General features: G+C 40.1%; 1 protein-coding gene across 3 annotated transcripts in view; it reads right to left on the bottom strand.

Annotated features, from left to right (window-relative positions):
* Positions 1-13,594: 13,594 nt before the first annotated feature.
* The window catches only part of RAPGEF4 (Rap guanine nucleotide exchange factor 4), a 304,737-nt gene continuing 297,171 nt past the window's right edge, over positions 13,595-21,160 (bottom strand). For all 3 annotated transcript variants that reach the window (XM_061184992.1, XM_061185001.1, XM_061185010.1), the window contains 2 exons: positions 17,387-17,441; positions 13,595-14,475 (listed from right to left, as the gene is read on the bottom strand). In XM_061184992.1, coding sequence (XP_061040975.1) covers positions 14,348-14,475; positions 17,387-17,441 — 183 coding nt within the window. In that variant the 3' untranslated portion in view covers positions 13,595-14,347. The remainder of the gene's footprint in view (positions 14,476-17,386; positions 17,442-21,160) is intronic.

Genomic DNA, 21,160 nt, shown 5'->3' with positions numbered 1-21,160 from the left:
GTAAATAAGTTCATTTGTATCATTTTTTTTAGATTCCATGTATAACAATATCATATGATATTTGTCTTTCTTTGTCTGACTGACTTCACTTAGTATGATAATCTCCAGGTCCATCCATGTTGCTTCAAATGGTGTTATTTCATTCTTTTTAATGGCTGAATAATATTTCATTATAAAAATGTACCACATCTTCTTTATCCATTCATCTGTTGATGGACATTATGTTGCTTCCATGTCTTGGCTATTGTAAACTACACTGCAGTGAACACTGGGGTGCATGTATCCCTTTGAACCATGGTTTTCTCCAGATATATGCCCAGGAGTGAGATTGCTGCATCATATAGTAGCTCTATTTTTAGTTTTTTAAGGAACCTCAATACTGTTCTCAATAGTGGCTGTACCAATTTACATTCCCACCAACAGTGCAAGAGGGTTCCCTTTTCTCCACACCATCTCCAGCATCTATTGTTTGTAGATTTTTGGATTATGGCCATTCTGACTGGTGTGAGGTAATATCTCATTGTAGTTTTGATTTGCATTTCTCTAATGCTTAGCGATGTTGAACATCTTTTCATGTGCCTCTTGGACATCTGTATGTCTTCTTTGGAGAAATGTCTATTTAGGTCTTCTGCCCATTTTTTGATTGGGTTTTTTGATTTTTGATATTGAGCTGCATGAGCTGTTTGTATATTTTAGAAATTAAGCTCTTGTCATTTGCATTGTTTGCAAATATTTTCTCCCATTCTGTGGGTTGTCTTTTCGTTTTGTTTATGGTTTCCTTTGCTGTGCAAAAGCTTTTGACTTTAATTAGGTCCCATTTGTTTAGTTTTGTTTTTATTTTCATTAGGAGACAGATCAAAAAAAAATGTTGCTGTGATTTATGTCAAAGAGTGTGCTGCTTATGTTTTCCTCTAAGAGTTTTATAGTATCCAGTGCTACACTTAGATCTTTAATCCATTTTGAGTTTATTTTTGTGTATCGTGTTAAAGAATGTTCTAATTTCATTTTTTTACATGTAGCTGTCCAGTTTTCCCAGAACCATTTATTGAAGAGACCGTCTCTTCTCCATTGTATAGTCTTGCCTCCTTTGTTGTAGATTAATTGACCATAGGTGTGTGGGTTTATTTCTGGGCTTTCTATCCTGTTGCATTGATCTATATGTCTGTTTTTGTGCCAGTACCATGCTGTTTTGAAGACTGTAACTTTGTAATATAGTCTCAAGTCAGGGAGCCTGTTTCCTCCAGCTCCATTTTTCTTTCTCAAGAATGCTTTGGCTATCTGGGGTCTTTTGTGTCTCCATACAAATTTTAAGATTTTTTTGTCCTAGTTCTGTGAAAAATGCATTGGTAATTTGATAGGGATTGCATGAAATCTGTAGATTGCCTTGGGTAGTATAGTCATTTTGACAATATTGATCCATGTAATCTAAGGACATGGTATAGCTTTCTATGTGTTTGTGTCATCTTCGATTTCTTTCATCAGCATCTTATAGTTTTCGGAGTACAGGTCTTTTGCCTCCTTAGGTAGGTTTATTCCTAGGTATTCTTTTTTAAAATATTTATTTATTCATTCATTCATTCATTCATTCATTTATTTATTTAGATGTGCTGGGCCTTAGTTGTGGCACACGGGATCTTCGCTGCTGCGTCTGGGATCTTTTAGTTGCAGCATGTGGAATCTTTAGTTGTGGCATGTGAACTCTTAGTTGCAGCATGTGGGATCTATTTTCCCTGACTAGGGATCAAACCTGGGCCCCCTGCTTTGGGAGTGTGGAGTCTTAGCCACTGGACCACCAGGGAAGTCCCCCTCAGTATTCTTTTTGATGCTATGGTAAATGGGATTGTGTCTGTAGTATCTCTTTCTGATCTTTTGCTGTTTGTGTATAGAAATGCAAAAGATTTCTGTGTATGAATTTTGTATCCTGCAACTTTACCAAATTCATTGTTGAGCTCTATTAGTTTTCTGGTAGCATATTTAGGATCTTCTACATACAGTATCATGTCATCTGCAAACAGTAACAGTTTTACTTCTTTTCTAATTTGGATTCCTTTTATTTGTTTTTCTTCTCTGATTGCTGTGGCTAGGACTTCCAAAACTATGTTGAATAAAAGTGGCGAGGGTGGGGCTTCCCTGGTGGAGCAGTGGTTAAGAATCCGCCTGCTGATGCAGCGGACACAGGTTCGAGCCCTGGTCTGGGAAGATCCCACATGCCGTGGAGCAACTAAGCCCATGCACCACAACTACTGAGCCTGAGCTCTAGAACCCGCGAGTCACAACTACTGAGCCCATGTGCCACAACTCCTGAAGCCCACGTGCCTAGAGACTGTGCTCCACAACGAGAGAAGCCACTGCAATGACAAGCCTGTGCACTGAAACAAAGAGTAGTCCCCGCTCACTGCAACTAGAGAAAGCCTGTGCGCAGCAACAAAGACCCAACGCAGCCAAAAATAAAAAATAATAATAATAAATAAAAGTGGTGAGGGGGGACAGCCTTGTCTTGCTCCTGATCTTAGAGGGAATGCTTTCAGGTTTTCATCATTGAGTATGATGTTAGCTCTGGGTTTGTCATATATGGCCTTTATTATGTTAAGGTATGTTCCCTCTATGCCTACTTTCTGGAGAGTTTTTATCATAAATTGATGTTGAATTCTGTCAAAAGCTTTTTCTGCATCTATTGAGATGGATCATGTAGGTTTTATTCTCCAATTTGTTGATGTGGTGTATCACACGGGTTGATTTGTGGATATTGAAAAATTCTTCCATCCCTGGGGTAAATTCCACTTGATCTCGGTGTATGATCCTTTTAAGGTGTTGTTGGATTTGGTTTGCTAGTATTTTGTTGAGGATTTTTGCACCTATGTTCATCAGTGATGTTAGTCTGTAATTTTCTTTTTTTGTGATATCTTTGGTTTTGGTATCAGGTTGATGATGGTGGCCTCATAGAATGAGTTTGGGAGTGTTCCTTCCTCTGCAGTTTTTTGGAATACTTTCAGACAGATAGCTGTTAACTTTTCTCTAAATGTTTGATAGAATTAGCTTGTGAAGCCACCTGGTCCTGGACTTTTGTTTGTTGGGAGTTTTTAAATCTCAGTTTAAATTTCATTACCTGTGATTGGTCTGTTCACATTTTCTATTTCTTCCTGGCTCAGTCTTGGGGTATTGTACCTTTCTAAGAATTTTCCCATTTCTTCCAGGATGTCCATTTTATTGGCATATAGTTGCTTGCAGTAGTTTCTTATGATCCTTTGTATTTCTGTGGAGTCCAGTGTAACTTCCTTTTCATTTCTAATTTTATTGATTTGAGCCCTCTGTCTTCTTTTCCTGATGAGTCTGGCTAAATGTCAATTTTGTTTGCCTTTTCAGAGAACCAGTTTACAGTTTCATTGATCTTTTCTATTAAGTCTCTATTTCATTTATTTCTGCTCTGATCTTTATGATTTCTTTCTTCTGTTAACTTTCAGTTTTGTTTGTTCTTATTTCTCTGGTTGCTGTAGGTGTAAGGTTAGATTGTTTCTTTGAGATTTTTCTTGTTTCCTGAAGTAAGATTTTATTGCTATAATCTTCCCTCTTAGAACTGCTTTTGCTGGGTCCCGTAGGTTTTGGATTGTTGTGCTTTCATTTTGATTTGTCTCTGGGTAATTTTTGATTTCGTCTTTGATTTCTTCAGTGATCCATTGGTTGTTTAGTCACATATTGTTTAGCCTCCACGTGTTTGTGTTTTTTTTTTTTTACATTTTTCTCTTTTAGTTGATTTCTAATCTCATAGCGTTGTGGTCAGAAAAGATGATTGATATGATTTCAATTTTCTTAAATTTACTGAGGCTTGTTTTGTAGCCCAGCATGTGATCAATCCTGGAGAATGTTCCATGTGCACTTGAGAAGAATGTGTATTCTGCTGCTTTCAAATGGAATGTTCTATAAATATCAATTAAGTTCGTCTGGTCTAATGTGTCATTTAAGGCCTGTGTTTCCTTATTTGCTTTCTGCCTGGCTATCTGTCCATTGATGAAAGTGTGGTTTTAAAGTCCCCCACTATTACTGTGTTACTGTCAATTTCTCCTTTTATGACTGTTAGCATTTTCCTTATAATTTAGGTGCTCCTGTGTTGGGTGCATACATATTTACAATTGTTATATCTTCTTCTTGAATTGATCCCTTGATCATTATGTTGTGTCCTTCTTTGTCTCTTGTACCAGTCTTTATTTTAAAGTCTATTTTGTCTGATGTGAGTATTGCTACTCCAGCTTTCTTTTGATTTCCAGTTGCATGGAATACCTTTTTCCATTCTCTCACTTTCAGTTTGTATGTGTCCCTAGATCTGAAGTGGGTCTCTTGTAGACAACATATAAAGACAAGACAAAGGGTTTTGTTTTTGTATCCATTCAGCCAGTCAGTGTCTTTTCATTGGAGCATTTAATCTGTTTATGTTTAAAGTCATTATTGATATGTATGTTCTAATTATTGCCCTTTTGTTAATTGTTTTGGATTTGTTTTTGTAGGTGTTTTTTCCTTCCTTTCTTCGTTTCTTCTTTTGTGATTTGTTGGCTAACTTTAGTGTTGTGTTTGGATTCCTTTTTCTTTTTTTGTGTGTATATGTTGTATTTTTTTGGTTTGTGGTTACCATCAGGTTTTGATATAGCAGTCTACATGTAAACAAGATTGTTTTACGTTTCTGGTCTGTTAATTTCCAATATCCTGCACTTGTGCTCTCCTCTTCTCACAATTGCTGGTTTTGATATCATATTTGTGTGCAGATGATTTCCTACATTTACTATATGTTTGCCTTTACTTGTGAGCTTTTCCATTCATAATTTTCTTGTTTCTAGTTGTGGCCTTTTCTTTTCTGCCTAGAGAAGTTCCTTTAGCATTTGTTGCAAACTGGCCTGGTGGTGCTTGTCTAGCTTTTGCTCATCTGTAAAGCATTTGATTTCTCCATTAAATCTGAACAAGAGCCTTGCTGGGTAGAGTGTTCTTGGTGGTAGGTTCCCTTTCATCACTTTAAATATGTCCTGCCACTGCCATCTGGCCTGCAGAGTTTCTGCCTAGAAATCAGCTGATAACCTTTTGGGAATTCCCTTGTATGCTATTTGTTGCTTTTCCTTTGTTGCTTTTAATATTTTTTCTTTGTCTTTAATTTTTGTCAATTTGATTAGTATGTGTCTCCACATGTTCCTCTTTGGGTATATCCTGCCTCGGACTCTCTGCACTTCCTGGACTTGGGTGACTGTTTCCTTTCCCATATTAAGGAAGTTTTCAGCTGCTTTCCCTTCAAATATTTTCTCAGGTCCTCTCTTTCTCTCTTCTCCTTCTTGGACCCCTATAATGCAAATGTTGGTGCATTTAATGTTGTCCCAGAAGTCTCTTAGACTGTCCTCATTTCTTTTCATTCTTTTTTCTTTATTCTGTTCCATCGAAGTGATTGCCACCATCTGTCTTCCAGTTTACTAATCCATTCTTCTGCCTCAGTTATTCTGCTATTGATTCCTTCTAGTGTATTTTTCATTTCAGTTATTGTATTGTTCATCTCTGTTTGTTCTTTAGTTCTTCTAGGTCTTTATCAAACATTTCTTGTATCTCAGTCTGTGCCTCCATCCTTTTTCCAAGGTCTTGGATCATCTTTACTATCATTATTCTGAATTCTTTTTCAGGCAGATTGCCTATCTCTGTCTCCACTTCACTTAGTTGTTCTTTTGGGGTTTTATCTTGTTCCTTCATCTGGGACATATTCCTCTGGTGTCTCATTTCATCTAACTTTCTGAGTTTTCTGTTCTGCAGGCTGCAGGCTGTAATTCTTCTTGCTTCCGCCATCTGCCCCCTGGTGGATGAGACTAAGAGGCTTGTGCAGGCTCTCTGGTGGGAGGCACCAGTTCCTGCCCACTGGGGGGTGGAGCTGGGTCTTGTCCCTCTGAGCAGGGCCGTGTCAAGGGGTATGTTTAGCGGGCTGCTGTGTCCTCAGGAAGACTTTTAAGCAGCCTATCTGCTGATGGGTGGGGCTGTGTTCCTGCCCTGTTGGTTGTTTGACCTGAGGTGTCTCACCACTGGAGCCTATAGGCTGTGGGTGGGGCCAGGTCTTGGCGGCCTCCAGGAGGGCTCACACCAGTGAGTACTCCCCAGAGCTACTGCCGCCAGTGTCTTTGTCCCTGCAGTGAGCCACAGCTGCCCCCCCACCTCTGCAGGTAGATCTGGCCCAGTCTCTTACGAGGTCACTGCTTTTTTCCCTGGGTCCTGATGCACACGAGACCTTTGTGTGCCCTCCAAGAGTGGAGTTTCTCTTTCCCACAGTCCTGTGGAATTCCTGCAATTGAACCCTGCTGGCCTTCAAAGGCAGATTCTCTAGGGGGCTTCTCCCATTGACAGACCCCCCAGGCTGGGGAGCCTGACGTGGGGCTCAGAACTTTCACTCCTGTGGGAGATCCTCTGTGGTATAATTATTTTCCAGTTTGTGGGTCGCCCACCTGGCAGGTATGCGATTTGATTTTATCGTGGTTGCTCCCCTCTTACCATCTTGTTGTGGCTTCTTCTTCGTCTTTGGATGTAGGTTTTCTTTTTTGGTAGGTTTCAGCATTTTTTGTTCGTTGGTTGTTCAGCAGTTAGTTGTGATTTTGGTGTTTTCATAAGAAGAGGTTAGCTCATGTCCTTCTACTCTGCCATCTTGTCTCCATCTTTTGATGTCCTCTTTTACATCATCATGTTTATCCTTTTGCTGTTCATTGTAGTTATAATTGCTTTCACAATTAAATTTTTTTTGTTTTTTTAGAAATCTACTGACGTATTTAAGTGATATATTTTCCTATTTAAGTGTTATACTTTCCTATTGTGATTTTCTCTTTCCTATCGATTCTTCTTTTCTATTTAGAGAAGACTTTTTAGTATTTTTTTTTTAGGATAGGCTTAGTGTTACTGTATTCTTTTAGTTTTTGCTTATCTGAGAAATTCTTTATCTCTCCCTCTATTCTAAATGACAACCTTGCTGGGTAGAATATCCTAGGTTGCAGATTTTTTCCTTTCAGGACTTTGAATATATCTTGTCACTCCCTCTGGCCTGTGAAGTTTCTGTAGAGAAAGCAGCTGATAGCCTTATGGGGGTTCTCTTGTGACTCTTTGCTTTCTCTTGCTGCCTTTAGAATCCTCTGTCTTTAACTTTTGCCATTTTAATTATGCTATGTCTTGGTGTAGGTCTGTTTGGGTTCATCTTGTTTGGGACCCTCTGTGCTTCCTGTACCTGGATATGTTTCCTTCTTTAGGTTCAGGAAGTTTTCAATCATAATTTCTTCAAATATGTTTTCTTTTTTAAAATTATTTATTTATTTATTTATTTATTTTTGGTTGCATTGGGTCTTCGTTGCCGCACGCGGGCTTTCTCTAGTTGCAGTGCACAGGCTTTTCATTGTGGTGGCTTCTCCTGCTGTGGAGCACGGGCTCTAGGCATACAGGCTTCAGTAGTTGTGGCACGTGGGCTCAGTAGTTGTGGCTTGGCTTCAGTAGTTGTGGCTTGTGGGCTCAGTAGGTGTGGCTCGCGGGCTCTAGAGTGCAGGCTCAGTAGTTGTGGCACACGGGCCCAGTTGCTCTGCGGCATGTGGGATCTTCCCAGACCAGGGCTCGAACCCGTGTCCCTTGCATTAGGTAGGTGGATTCTTAACCACTGCACCACCAGGGAAGCCCCAGATATGTTTTCTATCCATTTTTCTTTTTCTTCTCCTTCTGGGATCCCTATTATGTGTAGATTGGCTTGCTCTAAATTATCCCATAGGTCTTGCATATTGCTTTTTTTTTTTCCACTTGCTTTTCTGTCTGTTGTTTTGATTGGGTAATTTCCATTAATCTATTTTCCAGATCAGTTATTCATTCTCCTGTGTTATTTAGTTTGCTATTTATTGCCTTTAGCTCAGTTTTTGTCTTGGCAAATGAATTTTCATTGGCTCCTCTTTATAGTCTCTAGTTCCTTGTTACAGTGATTTGCATTTCTTTTTTCTTTCCTTTTTTTTTTTTCTTGTTTTTTGGCCACAATGTGCAGCTTGTGGGATCTCAGTTCCCTGACCAGGGATTGAACCCAGGCCACAGCAGTGAAAGTGCCGAATCATAATCACTAGACCACCAGGGAACTCCTTGAATTTCTATTGATAGCCTTTTAAAATTCCTTTAGTATTTTTATTACTTCCTTTTTAAACCTGGGGTCTAGTAGACTGGAGAGGTCTGTTTCATTGTTTTTTCCTTCAGGGGAATTCTTTTGTTCTTTTAATTGGGAGTAATTCCTCTGCTTTTTCATTTTACTTAGCTTTCTCTGAATTTAGGAGAAACAGTTATCTACTGTGGTCTTGAAGGGCCATTTTTATGTGGGAGTGTCCCTGTGTAGCCTGTGTAAGTCTAATATTTTTGGTGTGAGGGTTGTTTCTGGTATGGGTGTCTGCCATATCTTTCCTCAGTGTGTGCTGTCTGTTATCCCCTTGTTAGGGTGTGTGATTGCTGTTGTGGTGACCAGAGCCTGCTCTGGATGTTGAATGGGGCTTCCTCTTTGTTCTGGGGTTGTCACATCCCTGTGGGCGTCAGGGTCTCCTCCCCAGTTGTTGGAGTAGAAGCCCTCAGATCCGTTTCAGAGCTGTGGTGTGAGGTAGGCATTACTGGAGCACTCCTGCTGGGAGAGGACGCACTGAGTATTCCTCCGCAGGAGCTGTCCACGTGGAAGTGCGCTCTGTGGTGTCATTTGTCATGTGTTGTGTGGGCTCACAAAGTACACTGTTGTTGGCACTGCCCTCGGCATTGCCTCAACCCTGGGAATGCAGGAAATAAGTCTGGGTGTCCCGCAGGCACTGTGCTCACAAAGCCTCCAGCCCAGACCCACTGAGGTCTGGTACCCAGACCTGCTGTAGTCATGCACCTGGACACACAGAGGGAACTACAGTAATCAGCTCACATGCCAGCCCTGTCTCCTCGTGAGTGAACCCACAAAGCCCGCTGCTACTAATGCTGGACCCACCCCCGCCATGGGAGCACCAGCAATCTGCTTGGATATCCTGCAAGCGCTGAGCTTACAGAGCTACTGGAGGCATAAATCCCAGAAATTCGCGCAGTTGCGGGGAATTGGCTCAAATTTCAGACCCGCCTCCGTGTGTGTGCAATCCACAGGTGCTTGCATGCTCCCAGGGCTCAGAGGCAGAGCCGTGCCAGCTGTGAGCATGCTGAGAATGGGGCTGCTATGGCGGGACCCCACCCCTCCTTTCATATGCAGCTTAACAATGGGGTTTTTATAGCAGACCTGGGCTCCATCCTGTGCACACCCCTCGTTGTGGCCCGGACCACACTCCAGTCCCTCTGGGCTGTCTCTGTGCAGCCAACCCTAGTCCTCTCCCCGGGTCTGCAAAAGGACAACATTGTATGGTTCCACTTAGATGACGTAACTTCCAGATCCATAAGAGTGAAGCAGTAGTTTGCAGGGGCTGGGGGGAGGGGGAAGTGGAGAGTTATTATGTAATAGGTAGTTTCAGTTCAGGTTGATGAAAAGGTTTGGAGATGGATGGCAGTGATGGTTGCACAACAGTGTGAATGTACTTCATGCCACTGAACTGTGTACTCAGAAATGGTTAGAATGGTATATTTTATGTTATGTGTATTTTACCACAACAAAAAATTAAAAAGTGGCCCAGTGTAGACCAAGTCAGGGGGAAGAAGGGTGTTTGACTCTGTGTGGGTTCTGGGTCTACCACTGCTCTTTAATATTTGCCATTATGCACAATTCCCTCTGCCCTACCTTTTAAGCCTGCATAATAAGTAATTAAGGAATTAGGTTTGACACATGTGGCATCCACCGCGAGGTATCATAAAGCAATGGCCCTGCCCCATAAGGGCTGCCATTAGAAATGCAACCCCCTGCCTTAAGCACTTCAGGCTTCCTACTGCTCTGGGGTAAAAGATGAAGCTCCTTAAAAAGGCCTTGCAAGGCTTTGCACACCCTGAGCCCATCTTAGGGCTCCAGCACACCTTGAAGCCTGCTCACCCTTGCTCTCTCTGCTCTTCCACAGTGAGCTTTCCACCATCAGTTCTTCGTGCCGCCAAGGTTGTTTCCTCCTTAGAACATATTCTCTCCTCTCTCTGCTTAGTTAGCATTTTCATCCTTCAGAGTTCAGGTCAACTGTTCCTGCACAGAAAACATTTCCTCACCTCAGATCAGGTTAAATCCTCTTACTACATGTTCTGGCAACCCCACATCCTTCCTTGGAAGTGATTTTATATTTGTTTGTTTGTTTATTTGATTACTCTTCTGTCTTCCCCAATAGGTGATAAGCTCTAGGAGAACAGGGACCCTCTAGCTTTTCTCACATTGAATCCTGAGCTCCTAGAGGGCCTGGCACTCACTCATAAGCCCCTCAATCATTATTGGCTAATGAATGAATGAATAGAAAGATAACTAACAATATCAAACTAAGTCAAAGATTCTTCTCCAGTTTATAAGTCATTGATGCTGTGACCTGCCCATCGAATACCACATTCTTCTCCATGTAAGACACATAGAGAAAATTAAGATTATTCCACAGCAAGAGATGTAATACATTTTAGATTGACAGCAAAAGGAAAGCTATTCATTTTGAAAATGAACCTAGGGGTTCATTTTTATAACACTGCATATTCTATGTTGATTTTTCCAAAAAAATTATAAGCACAGTTTGAAACCAGAATGACACTTCTTTTAATTTTCTCACACTGGTAGTTATTGATCCTCATTCATATTTCAGAGGAAATACCATTGAATTCAGGAGAAATCTATTTAACCTGCATGGCATTCAAAAATTGCTGGAAAAGCTTAGCTCCTGTACACTGTGCCAGTGACCTTGCTAAGCAGGTATGTGAAACACTTAAATGTATAATTTTCTACAGGTGCTTTTGGTAAAAACATTCTTCTTTCTTAACGTCTTCCAGCAAACCTCATTATCCTTCTTGTGACCCTGTAGGCATCTCATGTTCTCTTGGCTTGTTTGCAAGTTTTAAAATATTAACTGCATCTCCTGCTTCAGGAAGAGTTGTTTGGCTACTACTCTCCATTTTTACTGTGTGAATTCTTTTACTTCGCCATCAGTACCTCAAATAATGGAGTTTAATGCATTTTCAAAGAAGCCATACATAATTAAAAATCTCTTATCTTTATTATGTAAAGCAATAGTTACTCTCATTTGGAAGACCAAGGGGAATATGCATGGGAGAATATGTATTAATTTTGAATAATGTGGAAACTGTATTAAAATAAGGTCATAAGGGGTCAGTCACCATGGAGTTGGGGGAAAGAAGCTGTCATGTAGGATACCAGCTTTTAAGTAAGATAGGAGTAAGGAAGAGTAAATAAGAGCAAGGATGCCCAAGGGATAGGCTGTCAGCTTAATTTGTCAGCTTTTAAAATTTTCTAAGGAAAGGAAAACTACATAATGGTGGAAAATATATAAGGGAAACTTTGCAGCTGATATTGAGGTCTATGAGATAGTAAAATGCTGAAAAATAATGACTTCAATAAAATTTATTCAGTGACTTTTTTTAATTCTCTAGTAAATCCTAGGCTTTGTGTCCAACTCTGGATAGGAGGCATAACATTGCATAAAACACCACCCCTGTACCTGGGGACCTTGAATGATTACATAAATGAACACAGAAAGACATTTGGCTGCCTTAGTGTTTCTCAAAGAGGCCTTTAACTGTGGATGTTAAAAGGGATTACAGGAACTTCTCTGGTGGCGCAGTGGTTAAGAATCCACCTGCCAATGCAGGGGACACGGGTTTGAGCCCTGGTCCGGGAAGATCCCACATGCCGCGGAGCAACTAAGCCCAAGTGCCGCAACTACTGAGCCCGCACGCCTACAGCCCGCACTCTTCAGCAAGAGAAGCCACCGCAATGAGAAGCCCGCGCACTGCAACGAAGAGTAGCCCCCGCTCACCGCAACTAGAGAAAGCCCGCACGTAGCAACGAAGACCCAACACAGCCAAAAATAAATAAACAAACAAATAAATAAATTTATAAAAGGGATTACAGCAGGACTTCTCAGAGCCTTGAATATGTTAATGAACACTGGGAATAATTTCTAAGGGGGTATATTATATTATCGTTCCCAAATTTTTTGAAGATGTCATCTTGGTTTTGTGTTTTGCTCTGCAGTTGTGCGTGTTTTGGGAGGAACAGCTTGTGAACTTATGAGATCTTTTTTTATAACATCTTTATTGGAGTATAATTGCTTTACAATGTTGTGTTAGTTTCTGCTGTACAACAAAGTGAATCAGCTATATGTATACATATATCCCCATATCCCCTCCCTCCCACCCTCCCTATCCCACCACTCTTGGTCGTCACAAAGCACCAAGCTGATCTCCCCGTGTGATGCAGCTGCTTCCCACTAGCTATCTGTTTTACATTTGGTAGTGTATATACGTCCATGCCACTCTCTCACTTTGTCCCAGCTTACCCTTCCCTCTCCCTGTGTCCTCAAGTCCATTCTCTACTGAACTTGTGAGATTATAGCCTGGAATACACTCTGGAAAATGCTGACATTAAAAAACAGACATGGGTCCGGAAATTAAATGATTTTGGAAAATTTTTCATCAAATAGTATACCAATCGCTTAAATCACTGAGAAATTGTGTAGGACCCATAACAGGCAACTCTAAAATCTACTGCCTCTTCGTAGCAGCAGTATTCCTAATAGCTGAAAAGTGGCAACCACCCAAATGTCCATTAATTGATAAATGGGCAAACATGTTGTATATCCATATCATGGAATATTATTCAGCCATAAAAAGGAATGGAGTACTGATACCTGCTACAATGTGGATGGACCTTGAAAACATTATGCTAAGTGAAAGAAACCAGACACAAAAGGCTCCATATTATATGATTCCATTTAAACAAAATGTCCGGAATAGGTAAATCCATAGAGACAGAAAGCAGATTAATGGTTTCCAAGGACTGGTGGGAGATGAAAATGAGGAGTGGCTGCTAATGGGTATGGGGTTTATTTAAGGGATAAGGAGAACATTCTGGAATTATATAGTGATGATGGTTGAACAATCTTATGAATATATTAAAAACCACCAAATTGTACACTTTAAAAAGGTGACTTTTAGAGTATGTGAATTTTATTTCAATTAAAAGAAATCCAGGATCCCATCATGCCAAATGGTTATCTCTCCCATATTATAGGAATTGAGAACAACACACCTTTTCTTGTCACAATTGTATTTAATGAAGATAGTAGCTGTTATTTACAGAAGATATACATACATACAATTCCTACACATTAAATGTAGCCTAATTGTGAAAACAGGAAAAAATGTACTCCAAAATTACATACTAAATAAAATAAATAAAAAGTAATTATTTGGCACAATATCTATCATGTAGCAAATAAATAACTCTATACCATTGATTGAATGAACTATTTACAATCTATTTGAAAGTGCAAAACAATTGCTGAAAATTAAGATATCTGTAATAACATTTAAGTCCAGAAAATATGTGGGTTTTTTAAATCAGTAACAATAATTAGCCAATAGTAAAGTTTTTTTTAATGCCCAGGAAAATAATTTTGAAAAATGTTTTCTGAATATTGTGCTCTTTTGAAATGTCATTTTTTTTTTAATCTTAATGCTAGCAATTTTAAGAAACTTGGAGTTTCTCAGTGGAATTCTTATATATGTACTCCTGATTTGTAAGTTTAAAAAAGTTACATTGTAAACATAAATATTATTCTATATGTCATTCAGAAATTACAGACCAGTCCTCCCTAAATTACATAAACAGCCAGAATGTTTTATAGTAATGTGGTCAGGTACAATTCCTTCAGAGGTAAGACTATGAAGATGGAAGAATATAGCCTCTAATTTGGAGTTACACGGATTCCTCAACACCTTCCAAAAACCCCATGCTCAAATCAAAATGTTGAGTTAGAAATTATGAAACTATACCACCAATGATGCAGCCAAATAAATACCATTTGTAGCACATCTCATCCTGTAAACACTCCTAGAAAAAAATATCAGGAGCTTGATACTTCTCTTGACAATGATATTTCTACCATACTCTTCATGTTGGTCTTATTTTGTGTTTCAGCAAAGAAGATGGCACAACTGGAAATAAAATACGGTGACTACAAACGGGGGATTCCTAAGCTAGTGGTGTGCAAGCTGTATGCAAGCCAAAGAATTTCTTCTTTTGTCATGACGCTGGTAAGCTGAATGCAGCACTGAGATGTCTCAGGATGGGTTTTTGCTTGTTTTATAGAATTCTCTAGTGACAATACAGTCAGTACTAGCATAAATGGCATTTTTGAAAGATTGTGGACTGGAGGCAAACCGTTGTTCTGAGCTCTTTAAATGTCTATGGTCGACGAGGCTCTAATCTGTGTGACATCTGTGATAAAGTTCTCTGGTTGTCAATCACATTTAATTGTCGTACATAACTCCGGACATCCTGATGGTTCTTATTAGCCTGAGCTGCATCAGGATCTGTTGAAAGAGAAAAGAGCAGGATTAGCATTGCATAATATATGCATATAAGATACAGCTTTATTTACTCCAACTTTTACATTTATCATGAATTCCTGGGTTCCATCAAGACCTTTCAACATGCTATATTCATTGAAATGTTTCTACTTGGATGTTCCATCTCCTCCCTCCCACCCTATTCTTCCCTGGAATCACATATTTTGATCATTTTCCTTTGCATTACATATTGTAAAAAAAAAAAAAAAAAAAAAGGCACCAAATAAAAGTGAAAGCATTGCCTGACAGCCCTGGTTATACATTAAAATTGTTTGCCCTTGCCATCCCACCTGTGTCTCACACTCTGCTCTCTGCTCCCTTTGATCCAGATAAGGACTAATAGCAAAAAGACATAGTTTTCATTAGCTCCTAACAAAAGCACTTAACACCTGGGCTGAACTGAAGCAAGCAAGTGAGACTAGTTAAGTCTGACTCCCCTCATTACTCGCATACAATATACAGCATTATTGCATAGATTGTGTGTTCTTAGAGACTGTCCATACTCAGAAAAAAAAAGAAAAATCAACTCGGGCTGAAGGCATGACTTCTGCCAGACCTTCAATTCTCTGATGCTATTTGTTCTGAAATCCCAATTACCATTCTATTCTCATCCACTCCCCAAAGCAATCGAGCAGCAGATCTATCTGAAGTTAACCAATTTCCCTAAAACTAGGCTGAAAGAAGAATCAAATGCTCAGATCCCTACACAGGGAATAGACATGAATGAGGAAGGCCATTTGACAGTGGTGAACTGGAAACACAGTTCCCTTCAGAAGTGGCTACTCAGCTCTTGCATGCTGATGCCATGTGGGAATCTGCACCCTGAGTTGCCGGATCTTCCTATTTTTCTAGAGAAATGAGAAATCTGGATTTCTTCCCTGGGAATTCTTCCATTTTTGAATGGTGACATTATTTCACAATAAAAGGGAAAAAAAGCTCCGTTTAGATCCAACACCTTGGCCATGGTCCATGGGTGGCCTCTGCCCCATGGATCCCTGGTGTGGGACACTGGGAGTGGCCAAACCAGCCTGGACTCTGGACCAGTGTTCTGTCCGCCACAGCACACTGCCTTCTGCAGTCCACCTGTTCTCTTTAGATCCACACACCACTCCCAAAGACAATTAGAATGCCATCTGCATGAGGGGCGAAGGGGAGTGCTGCAGGTCTGAACACAGAAAAGCAGAGAAAAGATACAAAGGCCCCCACTTGCTCTAAGAAGAAACTCATCAGTATAATTATCACATATAAATAATACCACAGTGTTTAATTTCCTCGCTTGTCACTGGCAGTGTACTCTACGTTTACAATATACTGTAATTACATTGTACATATTCCCACAGTGTTTATGAATCTATTCTTATAGCTTTATCTATAGATTTTTGACTTCAGAGCTAAGCAGCTGTTGTTTACCAGCAGTTACTGATAACTTCAACAAATGCAGTGGAGATTTATATATATAAAATTTCCCCCCATGTCTCTAGGAGATATAGGAGAATGTAGGATTTACTTCCAAAGAAGTTTATAGAACAAAATATATTCTATCTTGGTTCTTCTCTGGTTCTTGGACCTCATGGGGAACCTTCTCAAGGCTTTGAACCCTCTTAGGCACACAGCATTTGCGTTTAATTTCGGGAATTTCCTAGAACTCCCTGAAGGGCCATGGATTCTAGGTTATAAACCTTTGTTGTGTAGACTGGCATCACTTATATATTCTCATACTCACTTGTATACCTGCCTTATGATCGTGTCTTTATACATATAGTAAATCACTAGATGAAGAGATATGAGAGACTTTAATTCTGGCAGAATCCACATAAGATCGGTTGATGAGGTGCAAGTCTGCACCTTTTGGAAGGAAGAGGAGGCATAATCATTTGAATCAATTTTTTAAAGATCTTGCTCCCCAAGTCAAGACTATTTTTCCTAGATTTCCCCCCCGGGCATTAAAAAATGAATGTTTAGCAGTTCTGGCATCCTGTGTTAGCAGACCCTCGCTTTGGGCCAGTCCTGTGCTAGGAAGAGCAAAGATAGCTCTGATGAATAAAACAAAAAGCTTTTAGTCTCTGAGCACTAGGTTTACTGGAGGGGATGGTACTGGTAGCCTCGCAGTCATGTCCATGTCAAATTATCATGTTAAGCTAATGAGCCCAATGACTTCACTGACTCATACAATGACGTTATTAGCACAAAACTTTACAGGGGCTACCTTCTCACTCCCAGACCAGCTGGAGGGAGCCAAAGCTCCAGCCCCTACCCAAAGTCCCAGTGCAGAGGAGACAGTAGCACTGGCCTGGCAGGGTGATCTGCTGCGATGATGCAACTTAAATCCCAACAGTTTAAACTTGCTATTTATTATTAGTGACGGTTTTATATTAAAGCATTGTATTATACCAGTTTTTGTACAGATTTAAGAAAAGCACCTTAATTCACCTAGCAATACTAGAAATATAATATGAATTCCTGCTATGGGACCTTTTACAAATGTGCTTATAGACATTAATGCCTTCTCGCAACACCCCAAGAGACAATCAATATTATCTTTCCCAGTTTATAAACGACAGAATGAGTCATTACGAGTTTATGTGTTTCTCAACATGAAGCAGTGAGTCATAAAGAGAGTTGGTTAGAGGCAGGATTTGTTGGCAATCATGCCTTAGTTGTCTATTCATTCTGGAAAGAGCAGATGAATTCTCTAAGTTCATTCATAAAATAATATTCTTATGGTTATTTTAAATGCAAGGCCCCTATCCCATGGGATTCATGGTCCAAAGTGTCTCTGACACCATCAAATATTGTCCAGACTTCTAGATGTCTCAGTAGCCTCACTGAAAAGGACTTAGCCACCAAGATCCATATTGCAGCAGCATTAACTTACTGAAGGGTTGGCTCCTGCAGTATCTCACCGTTCTGGCAGTATTTGCAATCATGCGCTAAAAAGAATAAAAAGAAAAACTGAAATGCAGGTAAACTTAGTGTAGAATCCAAAAAAGAAAACAAACCATTATTTATTTCAGCAATACCTGGGACCACGAGAAACAGCAGGTTCTGAGATGTGGATTATCTGGAGGCAACTGGTTGACGTATAACCTGTTTAATCACTTGAAAGAGGCACCCACCCCCGCATGCCCCCCTCCCACCCATACAAGGTATTTGTCAGGTGAGGAATACTAGTGGCATAACTCTCGTCTAATTGCTTGTTCCTCAAGACGTAAAAAGCAGGCTGTCGTTCCTGAGAATGGACCTTACTCCTCAGGACTAGTTTTTACCATCCTTTCTTGAGGTCACTATGAATTTGCAAGAGAATTTGTAACTATTCTAGATCTGGAGAATGGTTAGCTTGTCAAGTTCCTCACAGTAAACAGGACTCAATAATGAGGTGTTTGATGATATTGACGGAACAATCATAGATATTCTATCGCCACATTTTTCCTATACACTATGCATTATTAACCTTTCTCATCTTCCAGCAAAAGTGTGTGTTTTAATGTTCACCTTAATTATGTGATTCCCTCCCTCCTTCCTTCTTCATCCTTCCTGATTATAACACTAACACATGCATATTTTAGAATATCGTTTCGGACAGTAACTTCAGTTATATTTTGGTACATTTCCTTCTAATACTTTAAAAAATACATAAGCATGTTTTTCAAAAAATGGAAGTCATAACATACATATGTTTGGTTTGATCTGAATCTTTTCATATGGCATTATGACTCTTTTCCATGCCATTTGCATTTTAAAATCCTTTTTAAATAAGCAGGTATTCAGTCATGTGGATGGATTATAATTTATTTAACCTTTGTTAATTTTGTCATTAAGCGATCTCAATTTCTAAGTTTTGGTTGCCATAAAAACTTATAAGGAAACCTTTTGAACTGCACTCAACTTAGTTAAAAACAAAAAAAGAAAGAAGGAAAGAAATGAAGGACAAGAAACCTAAGGAAAAATATCAGTGAGACTGAAGCACTGTTTCTGAGCCACCATGTACATTTCTTGCTTGTGGTATTTTACGGGTAACTGTGTAACGTCTCAGGACACGGGGACCCCCAGTCTCTGTGTAACATCTCAGGACACTTTTGCTCTCAAGGCAGTCCCACAGAGATGGTGGATTAATTCTAACACTAGCAGAAAATCGGTAAGGCTCCGGCCAGGAAAAGAGACTTTCTAATCTCTGAGTGGCTATTTAATTCCAGTCCTTGCTTTTTTCTCTCTTGGAACCTTAGCTTGCCAAAATATAGAAAATGGCTCTGAGAGAACTGATGTAGTGTTAAAAAAAAAAAAAAAAATCAACTTATTTGGCAGGGAAATTTTTTCATAGAAGAGTTGGAACTTTACAAATATATACAGGTGAACATTCATAATACCTCACTAAATACTACTGCTCTGAGGCCTCTGGCATGCGTGCAGTGACATCTGTCTGCACTGGGTAATTTCTCATACACAAAGAGGCACTTGGAAAAGTTAGAACTTCACTTTCATAAAGGTTCCTGCAAACCAGCACGTCCGTTGATCAGCATGAGAAATATATTACAAATACCTCCAAGAAAATGTAACATACAATGTATAATTAGCCTCTGATATATGGAGCCCTGAAATAAACAGTAACTACGATAATTTTCCTGCTAATTTACTTTAAGTTGTTTTTTCACTTCTCCAAAGGCTTTGCATCTGAAGGGCACAAGTATATTCCATGTAGAATTATTGTAATTCTTCAGATATTGAATGGAGTGTAATTACTGAAAACCCTGGGAAATGCTGCCAGTATGCCCCTCCAAAGAATAATAAAACAATTAGCAGGGGTCAGAAACCTCTTCCTATACCATTTTGTAGGGAGTAATTGTTCTGCTTTTTAGTTCTGAAAGCTAAAACATTTCCTTCTGACTTTGGTTTTGGACTGCTCGTTACAGCTATACTCTGAGGCTTCATAATTTTTAGCTCATTATGCAGTTTAAAACGTGAGAACAATTGTTTCAATCAGTAATTTCTAGCTCTGGAGTTCATTCTACCTTTCTAAATCTTTGATTAATTTTAACAATGGTTTTAATTTTGACGTATCTCTTTAAATTGTACTCAAAGATAACTTCAGTTTAACTTTGCAATCCAAATCTGGCTTTGCAATGAGGCCCATTCTTTCCCTTTGAGGTGGCTGCACAATAATGTAATATGTAAACCCTCAGTAACAGCACCTGGACTCCGCTAGCACTGCTGGTCAATGCAGTTACAGAATGCTTTCACAAGGCCAAAGAAGGGTTAACTTGATATTTCTAACCCCACCCTCTTTTGCACCGACACATGCAATATTTAATATGCTGCTAACAGCTACAAGGTGCTTTCCTGGGGCTGCAGAAGGAGACTTCAGAAGGCCCCTTCTTCATTTGTCTCCAGGGGCCTAAGGCCATCAAAGCCTGCCTACAAATAATGGCTCCCCACTGTTTAAAGGCATCAGCAACGAGGGGCTCATCACCTCCAAGAACAGCCCTTTGCAGTTTTAGACATGTATGACTACTGGACGTTTCTTTATCATTTTGAGTCCAAGTCCCTTTTCTTTTTTTCACATCGTTATTGGAGTATAATTGCTTTACAATGTTGTGTTAGTTTCTGCTGTACAACAAAGTGAATCAGCTATATGTATACCTGTGTCCCCATATCCCCTCCCTCTTGCGCCTCCCTCCCACCCTCCCTATCCCCCTTTGCTTTTCACCCCACTAATCCTAGTTCTGAGCTCTGGAGCCACAACACATGTGTTTAGTTCTGCTTTAATGCAACAGTTCTTCAAATACTTGAAGACAGCTATCACGGACATCTCTTCACCCCCAAGTCTTTTCTGGTTCAGCCTAAATTTTCCCACTTTCTTCAACAGTTTCTCATAAGTTTCAGGTCTCTTGTGGATAGTCTCTAGCGCGGTGCCCTGCACTAAGCAAATCATAGAGTGCAGAAGAAACACGATTTTCCTTCCTTGATCTAGATGATGCTACACATCGAAGTCCACGATTTAAAAAAAGCCACACTGCTGACATCTGAACTTATAGTGAATTAAACCTCTCAGCCCTCTTCACTGAGCTTCCTTCTCTATAGATGTGCAGGTGGTTTCTTGGACCAACGTGGAGGATTTTGCATTTATCTCCACTAAAAGCCATCCAGTTAGTCTTTCTATTCTTCCGCAGGCTTAAGCCTCTCATGTCATTTCTGACAGCAGATGACTGTTTATTCATTGCTGTTCCCAGTGAAGGTTGGCAGAAACTAAGGTTAAAAGATATAGGCTTTATTATCCAACTGCCACAGCAGGGATGAAGCCAAAAGTTATACCCTAGGCTTTGTGGCGTTGCCAGAGCAGGTTGGCCTGCCTGGAGTGGGCCAGGCAACTTTCCTACCATGCCAGGCCAGTGGGAAAACACCTGATCCCTCCAAAGCAGAGCTTCTCATCTTTTTTTTTCTCCCCATCCCAGCAAACCTGAGGTTATGACACACTCCTATTAGTAACTGGCTTGTTAAAACAGTGATTTGTAATTCAGGGGCAAGGTGAGGGGAACGTGTTCCTTTAGAAGGCAGCTGAATCAGAGCAGGTGGGCAGTGTGAGCCCCTCTTCACACCTGACCTGACGCTGATACAGCCCCACCCCCTGCTGGGAAGCCCCACCTTAGGGTCTGCT

This window comes from Eubalaena glacialis, chromosome 1 (genome assembly GCF_028564815.1).
Source record: "Eubalaena glacialis isolate mEubGla1 chromosome 1, mEubGla1.1.hap2.+ XY, whole genome shotgun sequence".
NCBI classification, from domain to species: domain Eukaryota; kingdom Metazoa; phylum Chordata; class Mammalia; order Artiodactyla; family Balaenidae; genus Eubalaena; species Eubalaena glacialis.
The sequence above is the reverse complement of the archived record's forward strand: the minus strand, read 5'-3'. Positions and strand labels throughout refer to the sequence as shown.